We start from the raw sequence: 17876 nt of genomic DNA, 5'->3' as shown, positions 1-17876 counted from the left end.
TGCCCCCCTCCTCCCTCCTCCCTCCTCCCTCCTCCTCCCTGCATATTTTGGTGTTGTGTTTTTGGTATGCTCATGAAAAGGCCCGCAAAGACGGTACAATAGGGCACCTGCCAGAATAATGAGCCCTCAGAGAGAAATGCAGCTGGGGCTGAGAGTCATACAGGAACACTGATGATGGCCCCGCTTTAAAGTGGTCAGAGATGATCCTCAGCCACACCTTATATTCCAACCCCCCCCCCTGGCTGGAATTTCCCCTCTGACACACACACAAACTCACAAGGTGACAACAATACCAGCCCTGCTGTCGTGGCTGGTAATAAAACCAACTGCTGTTTGCACAAATGAACTTCAGAGAACATTTCAAGAAAATGCCTCCAACATGGTTTAGTGTGAAGAAACCATGTGGCTCTATAATCAGCACCCCCTCCCCTGCTATGCAGCCTCCATCTCCCCACGTCCTCCTCCCCTTCTCCACTTTACTCATGCCTTCAGACATTTTGCCATTGTTTGCCCCCCTGGACGAGCTAAATTTAGCTCCCTGATGGTATTTTGGACTGATAGAGGAATTTTTTTACAAGCTTTAAAAGGGAAAGGAATCCTGGTGACTAATGTCCCGTGTGCTCTTGGGTAGAACCAGTATGTAAACAGTCTGGCTTTTGTCTCTGAGGAGCATAGTTTCTGCTCACATTCAAGTGACATAGTGTATTTGATAGTCAGCCCACTGATAGGCTGGGCCAGTGGTGTGTGAATGAACCTGGTCACACACTCGGAAGGAAAGACAAACACTAATGTTCATTTGTAACAAACATGACACAAGGGGAAAATAATCCCTCTGCATTTTTATCCCCACCATTTTCTCCTTGTGCAGGGAGTGTGTGTACCTTGTGTGTGTGTGTGTGTGTGTGTGTGTGTGTGTGTGTGTGTGTGTGTGTTTGTGTGTGTGTCATCTATGTGTATGTGTGTGTGTATGAGATCATGCCAAAATGTGGTGTTGGAGACACGTACTGTAGCAGGTGTTTATGTGTCTGTGACAGTGTCAGCGATAGCGTCACAAACGTACAGTCATGAAACTGTACAGGTGTAGCTGAGATCACAGTGAGGCTGAGTTCAAGGATGGGTGTGGTCCGACCCATGAGTACTGAGTACTCGTGATATAATGCAGAAATAATTCAGTGATAACTAAAGTACTCATGGGCATAATGTCAACATGTTGACAGGTGTTGGTGTGATCCCATTACCCTCTAGTTTTAGTTATTATTTATACAGTTAGATGATATTAGTACATCAATTTCTTTACAGTGATTGAACAGAAATTTTAATATTTTTGATAACTGACTGTTTAACCCCTCACCCTAATTTACACAAACAAGAGTATTTGCTGCTTTTCTGTTTATTTTTACTCTGTAAAAATCCCCTGCTATGATGAATATTTTGTTGAACATGGTTTTCACACATAAAAGGTGAGAAAAAAAGGAAAACTGCATCTGAAACTCATCTCCTTATACTTCCTGTTTGAAAAATCTTCATCAGGCCTTGTGCCCCGCCCACCACCTGCTCCCTCCAGGTGGACAGGTGAAAGAGCAGAGAGTGTCAAGATGGTGAGAGGAGGAAACATCACAGAGACTCAGCCACATGATTGAGCCTCAGTCAGACCCAGACTCAGATGAGGAGACTGTTGAGACCAGAACCAGAGACTAGCAGACTGATCAGAATGGTTAGCACAGTTAGCATCTTTTATTTGTTTATATTGTTTGTTAGATTGTAACTGCCAGTGACTGAAACTGTCTTAGTGGATGTGCTAATGCTAACTCTGGCTCTCTGTACCGACAAGTTATCTTTGTATCGTCCTGTTGGTTGGATGAAACGAGCAACCGAAGACATCAGCTGGGCTCCATCACAGCTCCGAACGTCTCTGATTGTGTCAGCAGTTCAAACAGGTCTGGTGTTGTGCTCTGCGCCAGTCAAAAGTGTATTTTGTAGGTATGGAATGAATGAATGAATGAACGAAACCACCATCATATTTTCTAACACTTTAGAAAATTTGGACACATTCAGATTGTCCTTAGATTCCTCTTTGATCTGGCAAATTCATTTATGGATGACACAATCGTACATTTAACCTTCCTCTATAACTTTTGTTTAGTCATTGATTCCATCTGAGACATGGGCAGAGTTACAGAACTTTGGAACTATTTCTCAGAGCCAGAGCTGATGTCTTCAGTTGCTTGTTTTGTCCAACCAACAGGGCTATACAAAGATATTCAATCTTAAAGGTCATAATCAGAGAAAAGCAGCAAATACTCCTCTATAATTTTTGTTAAATTATAGAGGAAGGAACTTTTTTTTGACAACCTTTTGGGACTTTGTGTAGAATGCTAAAGAGCAACCTTTACATTATAGTTCAGAGCAAAGAAAACAAACTGTAGATAAGATGAATCTGCACCATTACTCACTTCCTCCATCCATTCCCGGTGTCTGGCTCTCACACAGCCGGGACCCTGTTGCTTTACCTCAGTACTAAAGCTGAGTGGAGGCGATTCTTAGACTAGCACTAGCCACCAGAGACAACACAAAATGAGGGCTTTGTGGCCCCTGAGTGTGCCTTCTGTACTCTGGGAGTCGGGAGGTCAGGATGGTGGAAGGTGGAGGTGAGGAGGTGAGAAGGTTTACAGGCTGACGGGGAGATATAGGTTTGGGGGGGGGGGGGGTTGGGGGTGGGGGCGGGGGAGGCTGATTTTGGTGACAAGGCTTCAGTTGTTTTTCTAAACTGGGGAGGAACAACCCTGACATTATGACATTGTGGACTCACAAAAACACACACGTATAACACACGCGCTGTGCTGCTTTGACCCTGTCACCTCCCTCACTGAGGCATTCAGGAGAGAGAAAATATAATTACTGATCTGGTAACGAGCCTCAGCGGCAGCGTTAATGCTGTTAGAAAACCAAAAGTCAGTGTCATTCAACTTGAATCTATCATCTCTGCCAGCTCCCAGCACACTGCCTCCCAGTTCCTTTGACTCAATCTGAATGAAGGATTATTCCCATGTTGAGAAGTCAATAACAAAGCCACTGGTTCACTGTGATGTTGGTAAACTGATTAGGGAAGCTGCAGAGTGAAATCCAGCTCTCTCTGTTTCACTTGTCTTTATTTATAACCTGACAGAGTGAGGAAAAAGGAGAAAACATTAAGGCAGCGATACAGAGTGTAGCTATAAAGAATGTTTGGATTAATGAAGTTTTCTGCTCATTAGTGTTCAAAAATATGCTTTCAAGTTGTAAAGCCCTTTTTTTCTCCTCCAGTAATCCGCCTGAGAGAGAGGGCTTGCAGGGACCGCAGTCCATGTTGCTCCAAAGGTCAAAATGTCACTTTGGCTTGTAGGAAGGAGTAAACAGGGGTGGAATAAGCCTCCTGTCTTAGGGGGCCCACATCATAAATCCTCAGAATAAAGAGTGCCTTTACATGATCTCTAGAAGCTAAAACAAAGGGTCAGGCTTTAATCGCCGGTAATAGAAATCATGTTGTGTTAGCTCAGTGAACAGCTGTCAGTATTGTGTACAGGGCAAGTATTAAAAACAACTTTAAAGGTCTCATGTTGTATAAAGTGAGATTTCCATGTCTTTTTGGATTTAAAGCACCTCTAAGTTCTATATCACAGCTCCATCTTTTCCTCGTCTCCTGTGTTTTATTTGAAGTGTTGATCCATAAGAAGAAAGACTCGTGGTTTTAAGAACCAAAAATCATCTCAGTGTAGTTTTACATCTCTCTCAGGCTTCTCTCTTGAGTTCTAGTAACAAGGAGGAGGCTCTGAGCCTCTCCTCTGATTGGCTGACTGTATTATGAGTGATCCAATAAAATATAGCAGATTTCAGGTAAACATTCAGAGAAACCAAATCCTGCAAAGTTGGATGGCGCGTCCAGGTGGGCGGGGCTTGGGACATGGCTGAGGGCAGTGACTGCTTTGTTGTGACGTCACAAAGTTCAAGAAGTCCTGACGGCTGGTTTTAAGGCTCAGTTTCTGGATACAGACTGTGTGCATTTGCCTCTGTAACTTTCTGATGTCACAACAGTCACCACTCTCAGCCACGCCACAAGGCCTGCCCAACTGGACCCACCATCCAACCTTGCAGGATTTGGTTTCTTTGCATGAAATCTGCCACATCTTTATTTGATAACTCAGAAAACAGTCAGCCAATCAGGAGAGGCTCAGAGCCACCTCTCTTCTGATTGGCTCGCCAACCTGTTGTTACTTGAGTCTGAGAAATGTAAAACTACACTGAGGTGGTTTCTGGCTCTATATCTTCTTATGGATCAACACTTCAAATTAAAAACTGGAAATGTGTAAAATACGGAGCTTTAAATGAGACGGATACTACTGAGAAATTGAAAATATCTGTAGAACACTAGTGGTGGAGTGATCAGAAAATCCATTATCAACACCTCCAGGCCACAGAGCCCAAACACAAGCTGCGTGCAGCAGAGGAATGCCTGGCCCCGGGCGATGAATAGTCATAAATTAATTACAGAGTGCCGTCCAGGCTGATTTGGAAGAATGAACGCTATTGCGGCGATAAACCAGTTGACCCCGTCAACTTGGCAGCTGCCATGACCTCAACCTGTGGCGGTATTAGATGTGGAAGGGCAGAGGGACAATATTTGTTTAAGCTGATAACGAGGGGTTGCAGAGGTTGCGTGTGTGTGCGTGTGTGTGCGTGTGTGTGTGTGTGTGTGTGTGTGTGCATACATATTTGTGTTTAGTGTCTTGTTTATAGTGCATGTGTGCGAGCGTGACTTTCTGGGGAAAGAGCACATGTGTGGTTATGTATACAAGTCAGCACGAGAGCGCGCTAAGCAACAGATTTGTACCTACGCCTGAGTGATTATTGACACAAAGAGTGTGGATGCACGAGCAAACACACACACACACACACACACACACACACACACACACACACCTATGATGTGATTCTGTATGAGTGAGTGAGTGTGTGGCCCTGGCTAGCAGCAAGCTTAATGGCCTACAGCTCTCGCTCTGCGCCATTAACATTCCAGCTGTGGAGATTCTGGCATGCATTGGGAAGCATGACAAGACAGCTACACATCTCTCTCCCTGCTGTCAGCACAGAGCGTGGTTTGTCTGCAGAGGTTCAGGCTCCACTGAGAGGGGATTAAAAACAGCCTCAGATCAATTGTGACAGATCATTTCTCTTCCCATTCGCCTGCTTGTCTGTCACACGCACCGTAATATTGATTTGTTTTCACCCTTTTTCTTCCTCCTGCTTCTGCTGCTGACTCATCCATCCAGCAACAGGTAAAGGAGTTATTTATACTGAGCCCTCCCTAACATGCTATTTGCCCAGCAGGCAAACAAATCTCATTGCGCTCCTTGGCAGATCCTATTAGATACATTTAAAGCAATTATCTAGCCAATATTTTACAGGGAGGCGTCATGTGTTTTGATGGAGAAACACTACATGAGATGTAGCTGTTGGTAGGTGTTGGCACAGGCAGACAGTCAGTCGGTCTGGCGAGCCTTGTGCAGTTTCACAGTGTTGACATGCTGGCATTATGGCAACTGAGGTGTTGCAGGGGGGGAAAACCGCTCTGATGTAACAGATAAAACGCCTCAGGAACACTATTAGCTTCCTTGAAAGATACAAACTAATACACAATTATCTGCGTGCACATGCAAACATACATCAACAGCTCTAAAAAGGAATCAGGCAGGTATGTGAAGCTCTGTGTGCTGGCAGACTATCGATGCCAGTGAAGCTGTTAATCATGGTTGTAATTACTGCTCTACAGCTGCAGCTTATGAGATACACTCGGTCGTGGCAGACAACAGGAGAGAGGAGGTGTATGTTTCAACCAGTATTAGACGGAGACTCAAGTGTATGTGTGTTTTTTCTTTACGTCAGCCCCACTTTTTTTGTTTAGGGACACATCAGGTCAGAACAGCTTCTCATCAGAAGGAAAAGGCTGAAAGGAGAATCACAAGTTTCTCTCCCCGTGCTGCAGAGGAGCCGTAGCTTTGAGCAGGAAAACTGTATCTCCCTTAAGTCTCAAGTATGACTCCTGTTGCTAATTGTTAATCTCCCCTATTTCTCCTGGTGAATTTTAGGAGAAACATATGAGAAACATTTCAGACAAAATAGAAACTAAAATGAAGCTGAAATGAGAATCACAATTTTGTCTCCTGAGCTGTAGAAGAGCTTTGAGTGGTAAAGATTTTCCTCTGGGAACACACAAAAGCTGTGTCCCAACTCAGGAGCCGGGTACTTTCGGAACACTGCATTTGAAGACTGATTGTGTCACAGTGAAGCAACTAGACTGTCCCATTTCGAAGGCTCCTTCTTTTCCTGGGCTCGTGGCCCAAACTATCCCAAGATGCATTGCGCGTTGGTAATGAAAAATAATATGGCAGCAAACAACACTGACAGAGCGCCCGGGGATTACCCTGTCAAATGTAAGCATTGGGTTTCAGCTCAGGTCAACAGCTAACGATACAACTGATAAAAAAAAAAAGTGACATATTGTCACGGTTGCTAGGTGACAGGAGCCGTGCGACACAACCGGGGGGGGGCGGGCACAGCTGGTGACGCAAAGCACAAATACTCTGTCTCATACCGGTTGGGCCCTCGCGGTCTATGACGGCCACAAAGGGCCACGCCTTCTTCTTAGACCACGTCCTCTGGAAGGATGCAGCTCCCGAATCATGACGCCGCTAAAGTCTCAACAACATGACGCTTGGAAAAGAATTTAAAGTTGCAAAAATATTTAAGAAAACATTTTATTTCACATAAACTGTACAGATGAAATTTATTTGACTAAATGATTCTTATACAGGAACTAAAAATAACTTTCTTATTAAATAGAAAACTGAAACAAAAATAGAATTAAAGATGAAAAATGAAAAGTGTTGCTTATTGTACAAAACAGAGAATGAAAATAGAGCTAAGAAAATGAAAATCATATATCGTACCCTGATACAGTGGTAGGCCTTTCGCAAATCATCAGAAAAAAGACAGTATTGTACACAGTAACTCGACAGCCTTTGCCATCTTAGTACAACAGCTCAAATCTTGGCCTCTTTGGTTCCATTAATTAAAATACATTTGAAACAAAATTCAATTTACTTCTATAAAAATAACATTTCAATGGCAGTTTTTGTTTCACTAATCCTGCAACTTTTCAGTGCAAACGTCACAATAATCATTCGCTTTGGAAAGGAAGCGAAAGATCACATTTCAAGTATTGATAAAGAGTTGAGGACTGAAGAGAGAGAGAGGAGGAGGAGGAGAGAGAGAAAGAGAAAGAATTCAGTCTAATAGACAATGTTGAGTATGGGTATAGATTACTATACATTGCATAGCTCATGTGGCACTTATTTAGCGATAGGACAGGACACTCAGTACCCCTTAGAAGGCATTTCTTTATACAAGTGCTATTCAGGGTGTGCATTTCAGTTTCTGCAAGTGCTGCACTGCACTGTGGCGACGCACTGGGCCCAGGCTAAAGAGTCTCCGTGTCCGTGGGCCCCCCCACTTCCACTGAGCCCCAGGGCCCGGGGACGAAGCAGTTCTCTCTCTCTCTGACGCTCCCAGCGCACAAGTGAAGTGCACTTATGAGATCTATCTTCACCTGGTTGTCATGGTAGCAGGGTCTGCAGCACTCTCGACAGGCAGGAAGTCGTGGGTTGAGGGCCGTAGTCAACAGCAAGGATGACGATGATGACAACAGTGGCGGCGGCGGCGGCCTCTGTTGAGGACTTTTCTTTTGCAATTGTGCTGCTGCCGAGTGTTTAATCCTGCAAGGCATTAAGCGCTGCTGGTCTAATTCCACCAGAGAGGACAGTCAGACTGAGTCTGTCGGCATAGTAGCGAAGTGCTGGTGTTCTGAATTGTATAAGCTGATGAATTGTCAGTGCTTTATAAAAACAAAAGTCTGTCATGTGCTTAAAGTACTTAACAGGGTTGGAGGAGCAGGGTGGGGAGTGTGTGTGTGTGTGTGTGTGTGGGGGGGGGGGGGGGGGGGTGAAGCCAATCATGTCGCTGGCTGATCCTGTCACTTAAGCGCTTTTTTATCTTCATTCAAGAGGAGATGATAGGCCATTATTTTTTGACTAGAAATGGCAAAACTAGAGCAAAGTATCATTTGGTGATAATCATTCCCTTCTCATCCCACTGCTGACCGGACACCACTCCAGCAGCGAGCGCGTCACTCAGTCTGATAAATACACACACTCGCACAAGCACGTGCAAACACAGCATGCACACCTAGACACGACACGACACTGACACTTGCGTTTGCTAGATTGCACCAGTGTGTGTGTGTGTGTGTGTGTGTGTGTGTGTGTGTGTGTGTGTGTGGGTGTGTGTGTTTGTTGCTTGCACATACAGTAGGTATAGATATATTGTATATGTGTTCCGTACAATTACGTCCTGTTTGTACAAAAGGCCTTTCTGACTGTTCTGAGTTCAGATAATGAAGCGAGTCAGCGAGGACTCAAGCACAGCCGCACTCCTCCACGATCATGTTGGGCACGTCCCTCTTGACGATGTTGTACTCATCGTCAAAGTAGAGCATGGACATAGTACTGAGCTTGGTGGGGATGCAGCAGGAGTTGACTGAGCCCGGGCTCATCCCTCTCATGCGGTACTGGTTTACTACTGCGGTGTGGAAGGACGACGCCGACCCCGGCACTCCTGCCATGTAGGCGGGGCAGCTGCCCTCGCAGTAGTTACCGTAATAACCAGCTGGTGCGATGATCCAGTCGTTCCAGCCGATAAGACGGAAGTCTATGTAAAACTGCTGCCGACAACACAAGCCCCCGCTGGTGCCGTCACACTCCAGCCCCCGCTTGCGAATGCGGTGCTTCCCGTCCACCTGCCGCGCACGCACCACCAGGAAGGGCCGGTGGGACGGATCGCCCGGGTCCACCAGCACCGGAACAACGCCGGACGCCTCACAGCCCTCACAGTGGACCTCCAGGTCCTGCCTCCGGCTGCCTTTCCCAAACACGGCCCGCACCGCCTCCGAGAGGGGGAAGGTGTGCCAGCCGCTGCGTTTCAGATCCACCCGCTTCTCCACCAACGCCCAGCGGCCCGTTCCCCCTCCACCGCCGCCTCCCGGGCCTCCCTCTGCGCTGCTCGCAGTCCCGGCCTCCTGGTAGTGGATCTTCACCGTCACCTTCCTCCGGAGGCCCTTCTCGGGACCGGCCGGCAGCACGCGGAAGTACAGCCACAGGTTGGCCTGGGACACGTACAGGTTCTGGTTGCCCTCGTTGGAGATGAGGAAGTACAGACCAGACTTGGGGGACATGTGCCCATCTGTTGGAGACAGGAAAAACTGTTTATTCTCCATCTGCCGTTTATACAACATAACTTCAGATGTTATCACATGCCAAAATGAAATCTCAGTATCGTGATATCACATCAGATGCCAGAGACATAAGAGTTTATCACAGGTCATGTGACAATTTTAACTACATCCACGACATCAGCTGCTGGAGACCATGAAATACGACTCAAAGCACGGGGAAATGTCCAGTAAGTGGACCTTGTGTTTAATATCAAACACATTTCTGTTATTTTAAGAGAAGGGGTGTGCCTTTTTCACACACACACACGCACATGCACACACACACGCACACACACACACACACACACACACACACACACAGCATATGCTCAAATAGAAAGCAGAAAGCCCCCCCTCACCACCACCACCCACCCGCCCACCCCCCTCCAAGAAGGGCACAGCTTTGTCTTTAAAGATCTGTTTTCCCCCTTGTTTTCTCTGTTCTCCCTCAATCAATGTGTCAGGTGACCTCTGTGGGAGCTCCTGATAGGCCAGCTGTGACAGGCCAGTTCTGGGATCAGGCCCAGTTGGCCTAAGATCCAGCTTTGTAAGTGACAGGGCCAAAAAGGGGGAGAGAGAGCGAGAGAGGGAGGAGAACAGAGAGGAGGAAGACTAAGAAGCAAAGGAGGAAGGATGCAAGTGGAAAAGGTGGGGAGGGTGGCGGACACGGCCAAGGCTCCCAGGGGGTTCACCGAGTTCGCTGCTAGTGCCCAACCTGAACCCCACCCCCACCCTATCCCACCCCTCCTCCTTCCAGTGTAAGCACCCTGAGAGTGACAGCACAAAGCCCCCTGTGAGGCACTGGGAGACAGCCGCGCTGCAGCCCGGCATTGAAACACGTGGCTTTGTAGCAAAAAGCATGATGAGGCAAAAATAAAAGCCATTTACATGACACTGGCCACTTTCCACAGCACCACAATGAAGAGATCCCGGGTGTCTAAAGGTGGCAATGGGCTCTCCCTAGCACTATTTTTTTCCCCCTAAGCTTAATGATGTCTTCCAAATTACCCTGAGGTAACTTGAAAGGTTTCTATTTCTGGAGATTTGGTACAATGTGCTCAAGCAGAGCAGCGCCTTTGAAAGCAGCCAAATTACTTTGTTTGCCGACTGATTAGTGTGTGTCAGTGTCAACAGGTGGCCACCAAAGACGGGCCCCCCCCACCACCACCACCACCACCTCTTTAAGGCACCTCACGCCTCTTCCTCCTGTAAACCACGGCTTTACATTCACACCGGGACCTGTTCAGACCAGCTCTCCACTCTGTAGCATGTCAAACACACACACACACACACACCCACACAAACACACACATCCATCTATGCATCGATGCACAGACACACACACACACACCCAAGCCCACGGTGAGCATTACATCAAATATCAGCCTTCGCATGCACTGAAGCCTGTGGGTGAAGCATCAAGTGCACAGTGTGTACTCACTGAAATCCACCTGAAGTGAATGACATAAAAAAAACAGCAGCTCTTACCTGCGACTGTTGTAAAGGCCCCTCAGGGCTACAAGTAACTAACCTCACCTTCATTCAGCGCTGTGTGTTCCTACTTGCCTCGACAGCTCCGAGCTTAGAAAAAGAGGCACAGCACCGAGCTGACGGTGACAGCGTGATAAACACACAGGGGGAAGTCAGGGAATAAAACTGACCATGAATCTAAGAGCTCAGCTGTTTGTTTGTGAGGTTGTTTCTCAGTGTTCCCCTCCAGGACACACTAACCACGTGCAGTTAAAACCTTTAGTGTGTGTGTGTGTGTGTGTGTGTGTGTGTGTGGGGGGGGGGCGGTTTTGCTATTTTGACACACTGGTTAATGTGAGTGATATTATTATGGAGTAGCTGCACCTCATTTTAAAAGCAGTCAATTTCAGTATTGATTAATCTGCCTTTTAATTAGTCTTTTAAATCTCTGAAAGGAGTGAAGAAATGCTCAGGATGATTTGATCAAACAGCTGGTTTTGTCCAATCAGCATTTCAAAACCTAAAGATTTTCAACTCACGTAAGAGAGAAACACGAGAAATCCTCACAACTGAGGAGCTGGAGCTGAGCGATGTCTGGCACATATCCTCAAAAAATTGTAATCAATTACCTGCTTGATTGAATTAATTGAATGATTCATTGACTAATCGTTTCAGCTCTGATTCACAGCCACACTTGACAGACATTTACGAACCAGAGACCAGAACAGATTGTGAAAGAATTGCAGCTAGGAGACAATCATTTTGAAATTTAAAAATTATATACATGTATATTTCAACTACGTAAACTGTGTAATCTGCAGCTGAAACTCATCTTACCTCAAGGCCACTCCAGAGCTTTCAGTCATATCATATGATCCTCATCAGGAGAGTTTGCCAGTTGTCACAGAATTGCAGTTTTCAGCTTTCTTCCTTTCTTCTTCTTTTCTAACATCTGCAATTCAATGACAACTCCATCTGCTGATGAAGATCATGGCGTATGATTGAGAGCAAAAGCGGACCTTTATCAGCTGCAGTTTACAAAGTCAAAATGAACTCCCAACCTACATCTACAGCTCTTAAGAACAGTGTTGTGAGCGGTGAAATAAATATAAAACTACATCATATCCAGGTGCTACTTGGAGATATGAGGCGTATGGATGACTGCAGGTTTGATCATACAGCGTCCTCAGTACTGAGGCCGTACATCAACTACTTATTTCAAATTCCTTCTAAAGAAGGAATTGTTGTCTCCATCCAGTGTTAGCTGGCCCCGACACGCCTCGGCTGACCCCGCAGTGGAAAGGTTGCTGGTGAGTATCGGCAGGCGAGACACCTGGGTGGGCTCGGGAGGATAAAGAGCTGCTTCAGCGTGTCTCCACCTGCGCCACCAAGTCAGGGAAGAGGCCGTGGAAGCAGGCAGGCAGGCAGCTCCTCCTCAGAGCTCATTACTCAAAGCCGCTGTCGACAAAGACCACACGGCGTGGAAGGACAAGGGCTCGGCGCGGAGCATTTGTGGCTCTGACATGAGCGCAGGGGTGTGCACATGTAACAGCCGACCCCTCAGCCCCGAGTCTCAGCTCCTCAAGAATTTCCACAAAAGGGTGAGGAGGTGGAGAGGACGGAGGGGTGGAGCTGAGATGCTGGAGTTTTTGGGGAAGAGGTTAAAGCCACTGCAGCGTTGGGGCTGTTGTTGTGAGGGTTTGCTATGGGGACACTTTTAATGATGCTGCGTAAATCACTTATAGCATCATAAGCTTCACAGAGGCAGCCGGGCTTTATTGGCTGAAACACACACTTCTGAGTGAATGTGGAATATGTCTGGTCCAGGTCCAGGAGCACCATGACTGACAGCTCCTCATGAAACAGTCGTGTCCTGAGGTAAACCTGCCAACTGATCCTCTGGAGGAACCGGGCCGGAGTTAATGACCTCCCATAATGAAGTCTTAATTCCGTGTCTTGGACCACTCGCCACGGGTTCACCGGGTCCACGCGGCCACGGCGAGCAAATCAAGAAGCACCGATCTAAACTTCTCCACCGACCCCTCACTCTCGCTCTCTCTCTTTCTCCCACCCTCCTTCCCTGCCTGTGTTCCCCGCTCCGCTCCCGTGGATACGGGACACCAAATCCCTCAGCGAGTACCCATGGGACCATGTCAGGGGAGAAGGGAGATTGGCATCGTCTCCCTCACCTGCCTGGGGCCGCTTGGCAGACCTCGTACCTCTGCGCTACCGCAACCGGAGATAAGAAGCCGCGGTTAACCCTGTGCTGAGAGGAGGCAGGGGACATACGCTGACCTCCCCGGTTCACATGCGCACAAAAACACCTATCCACATCCATTCGTTGGCCCGCTGTTGGCTAAACATATGCCAACCTCACCCCCAACCCAGCCTTGTCCTAAACTGACAACAACAATTCAGGCTCCCCCATGGTTGGGGGACAAGCTCCCCTGGCTTCAGAGCTTTCTGGAGACCTTGCCTCTGAGCCATGCCCCGGCTGGCAGCATCTGATCTGGGGGGCGTGAGCCAGCTGGCCAGGAGGCAGACGGGGTCTAGGGAGCAGGGACCCGAGCCAGCTCCATGGTACAATGCCACACAAATGCTCAAAGGTGTGAGGAAGAATGGAAGTAGAAAAAAACAAAAAAAAAAAACACACAGAAGTAGAAGAAGAAGAAGAAGAAGCAAAGGAGCCCAGCGAACCTTTAGAGCGACAAAAGCATTCTTTACAACACTGCAATATGGGCACACACACACACACACACACACACACACACACACACAATATCCCCCCCCCCTCCTCCCCTCTGCCATCGCCAATGCCATACCCCCCTCCACCCACACTCCCCCGATCCAACCCTGCACAGACTCAAATGTCTCATGCATTATTCTGAGCAATATCTTTTGTTTTCTCTGCATTTCTTTTTTTTTCTTCTTAACGTTGACATGTTGTGTTCAGCAGGAACACATAGTGCTCTTATAATAATTGCCTGGCTTTTGTTCCCTTTTCATGAGGGTGCTCAGATCATTCCCATTGGAAGGCAGGACCCAGCAGTCCATTCAGGCTAATTGTACCGGCAGGGCCAATGGGAAAAGACAGGATGGTGTGCGTGCGTGTGTGTGTGTGTGTGTGTGCATGCGTGTACGTGTGTGTGTGTGTGTGTGTGTGTGTGTGTGTGTGTGCGTGTGTGTGTTTAAGACTATTTTGGTTTCTTTAATTGTATGTTTTCTTTTTGTTAAACTAACAGTTTGTGTCAGAGACGTTGTTCTCACAGCTCTAACTGACAATTATTGGATTCTGTCAAGCACAGATGATTTTAGCTGTGAGTGCGAGTGTGTGTGTGTGTGTGTGTGCACGCGTGTGTGTGTGTGTGTGTGTGTGTGTAAGTCTGAGTGTATGTAGGGAGGGTGTGTGTGTGTGTGAGTGTGTGTGTGTGAGGGAAAGAGAGAGGAAAGGGTGTTCTCTTTGGACTTCTGAGAATTAGTTAGATACACATTCTTAGAGGAAGGGATAAATGGCCAATTGAGGGACTTTGTCCGTATTTAAAAGAGGTGCTTTATACATTGGAGTATTGAGTGTGAGCACAGCTTTAGTGATGAAATTGGATTCAGAGGTTCTTTTTATCTCCTAGACAACACATGGGGGTAATTTAAGGACTCTTTCTTTAGTTTCATTTCTTTTTGATTTTCAGGAGGTTTTAACACTGGCGACCACTGGCTGCAGGCAGGAGGGAGCTGTGATGCAATAAGAGGATGAAAATGATGACTATGGATGTAATAAGTTTATGGCTTTTTCTTTTTTTTTAAATTGCTATTATCTATTCTTCACAGGATTAAGCCTAAACATAAAAAAAGAGAGAATCCTGTGAATGAATGAGATTGATGCTGGGTCCCTGCTCTGCCAGTCAAAGGGTGAATGGGTTCACGCAGGGGTCGGTTTAGATGTGTGCATTGCATTATTGATCAATACCTGATTCGGCGAAGCTGATAATCTCCGAGGTCTCCGCCTGAACCTCGTTGTTGAAGGCGGCCTGTCCGTCAAAGCTGGGGATCTCCACCCGGCCGTCCTCTCGCACTTTGCCGGCGTGCAGCCTCCTCAGCGCCGTCACCATCGCCGCCTTCGGGATGGGATGGGTGATGTTGGGTCTGTCTCTCATCTGCAGCCTGTTCAGTATGTGCCTCTTCACCGCCTCCAGAAAGTCTATGTTCAACCGCTCCGTCTGATCCGGCGCCCTGAGGCCGCAGGACGCGCACGACTCCTGCGGCGAGCTCTGAGTCTCCGTCCCGGTTACCGAGCTGCAGCGCACGGAAGAGGAGAGGAGGCACGCAACTAAACAGGACAATGCCAGACTGTACAAGCTCATTTTTGTACAGTTAACGTTACAGCCCAGATGCTATTCAAGACAGGGATGAAAAGACTAAAAACACACTCTGAGGTTAAAGCTACTTTTAATTTAAAACATGTGAAAAGTTCCGGCAGGACATCCACTTGTGCTCCAGAAGTCAGACGCCTCCAGATATCCACAGGGGCCAATGAAAGCTTTGTATTCCCAGTTATACACGAGTGGAACTGCGAGGCTAATTATCTCTTGTCATTATGCGTTCAGTTATCCAGCGATGCGTCTTTTCTCTGCGCAAAACAAAAGTTCTTGTCTCTGATTGTGAGGCGCACTCAGGAGTTTGGATCGTTGACGCGAGTCTGTCACACCACGTTTAGCTCAGACGTGTAATCGACCAAAACAAACGAGGACGTGGAGGCGACACGGTCTCACCGATGAGTCGAAATAAAACCTGTCGGTGTCCAGAGGCGTCCAGTCCCCATTCAAACACCACGCAGAGAGTCCACCTCTACAGCTGCGGTCCCAGGGAGAGGAAGTCCCGTGGATTTATTTAGTGTGTTCAGCCCGGTTACCGTGTCCTGTCCCCCCCGTGCGCGCCGTTGTGGATGGCCAGGTCCGTGCGTCCTTGCAAGATGCTGCTCGCTGACTGAGACCCTCTTCTCCCTGTGCAATCACGACAACAGGGGCTCCGCTCACCCAAAGTTTTTATACAGGAGTCGAAACCACGTGGGGATTTCCACCAACTGGACGCATCGGATTATTAGACTACTACGTCTCCAGAGCCACGACTCCACTGATGGAACAAGGTTTTATTATGGTAACGCGCCTGCCCCGGAGAGGTTGCATAATTTCTTTTTTTTTTCGGTTTTTTTGAGTTAAAGGCCACAGTGTGAAACAACATTTGATCATCTCACTTTATCATCATGAGAGTGGAAAGCGCAGGTTTAGTGTGGATCCCGGGTTCAGTCCGGACTCTGAGGAGAGACTCGGGTCACAGTTTAAAGATCACACTTATATTAGTGTGTAAAACATGATCTAGATAAATATAGAACACATGACCCTCTCAGTCACCTTCAACAAGTCAGTTAATTATCAGTTAATTATCAGTTAATAATCAATTGTCATTATTTAATTATTTAAAATGAAACATATGGCTAGAACTTTTTTGTTTTGTTTTGTTTTTGTAAAAAAAAAAAAAAAAAAGAATCTGCATGAAGTAATGAATAAAAAACTGGAACTTCAGTCAAGTGAATCCATGGCGGTTATCAACCAGATTAGCAACGTAACAGCGCCATCTACCGACTGAAACCTGCCATTACATATTAACGAGAACATAGATAGATAGATAGATAGATAGATAGATAGACACTAGGCACTATGAGCAAAACACACACTTACTGTTCTTGTTCTTTTTACTTATTTATTTATATTTGTTTATTTTACTTGGTAGATTATAGAAGTTCATATATGTGTATATATAAATATCTGTACATTTTTCTTCTTTTTTTGATGTCATTATTATATTGGCTGTAATGCTTTGGCAATATTGTCCACCTGAAATTTAGGCCAAGAAAGCAGCCTGAATTAAATTGAATTGAACTAGATAGATAGATAGATAGATAGATTATTAATTTTACTGTGTCACAGACAGGAAATGGTTCCTTACAACAAACAGAACAAAATAAAAACCGAGAGAACAACCTTTACTTCTAATATGTTTTTCATAGACACAATGATTATGTTCAGTAATCATAAAAAAATCATAGGCAAGTCAGTCAAGCTACACTGTTCAGAAAGGTGTAAGATTGTTCTTGGATATTGGAGTGAACTACGTGTAGACAGGTGTAGAGCGATGTTACGTAATTTTGAAGAGTTTATAGGATATTAGATACAAAGGACATTGTAATAACTAACATTTTTTGCATCTTTATGCACAATGCTTAATGGAGCTAATGCTAAACTAGCATTAGCTCATCCTCTGGACAGAGGAAAAATATGTCACACAGTTATGTCATTTCTTTCAGATATTTCTCCACTTTTTTTTTCATGTGAAATCCTTAAAAGTTTTACCTCTTAAAAACCCTTCAGATCAAACAGTACAAGAAGAAACTATTAATAATGATTTGGTTAAACTTCTCATAACTCGTGTCAGCACCAATGCCTGTTTCATGTGTGGGAGCAGTAATGTAGGTCAATGGGCCAAATGAAATGAGGCGCGGCAGCAGTGATGGATTAGAGCAGCAGGACTGCTGATAGCTGATTAATTTACTTTTCTGCAGGTACACACACACACACACACACACACAAACACACATACACGCATGCGCTCTTAGAACAGGTTTACATTATTTGATGTCAACAGAGAGAAAATAAAAGTGAAATAAAAAATAAAAGTGCACCAGAAGTTATTAGGAAGGTATTTAGAAATGACACATTAACTCAGTTAATTATAATTAATTATTATTTTATCCAGAGATACCAAATATGTTCTGTTTAACTTTGGAGAAATGTGTATAAAGATGTCCAGAGTAGCTTCATCTGATCAAACGCTGCACCCATGAAAAAAGTGGCAACAGTAGATGATGAATAAGATGAATTCAACAACCTTAAAGAATACACTTTGGGTTATCTTATATGTTTTCTTTTTGTTAACAAATTCCATGAAACGTTTACATCACTCAATCCTCTCTGACTTCTGTTCTCTGTCTGCA

General features: G+C 45.9%; 1 protein-coding gene across 1 annotated transcript; it reads right to left on the bottom strand.

The window, feature by feature from the left end:
- Positions 1–8470: 8470 nt before the first annotated feature.
- LOC111228116 (inhibin beta B chain-like) lies at positions 8471–15189 on the bottom strand. The gene is made up of 2 exons (XM_022753934.1): positions 14796–15189; positions 8471–9330 (listed from the first exon to the last, which is right to left on the bottom strand). The coding sequence occupies exons 1-2, from the start codon at positions 15187–15189 to the stop codon at positions 8507–8509; spliced, it is 1218 nt and encodes a 405-aa protein (XP_022609655.1). The 3' UTR covers positions 8471–8506.
- Positions 15190–17876: the final 2687 nt, after the last annotated feature.

This window comes from Seriola dumerili, unplaced genomic scaffold (genome assembly GCF_002260705.1).
Source record: "Seriola dumerili isolate Sdu_G_001 unplaced genomic scaffold, Sdu_1.0 BDQW01000200.1, whole genome shotgun sequence".
NCBI classification, from domain to species: domain Eukaryota; kingdom Metazoa; phylum Chordata; class Actinopteri; order Carangiformes; family Carangidae; genus Seriola; species Seriola dumerili.
This window is presented reverse-complemented; position numbering and strand designations above follow the sequence as displayed.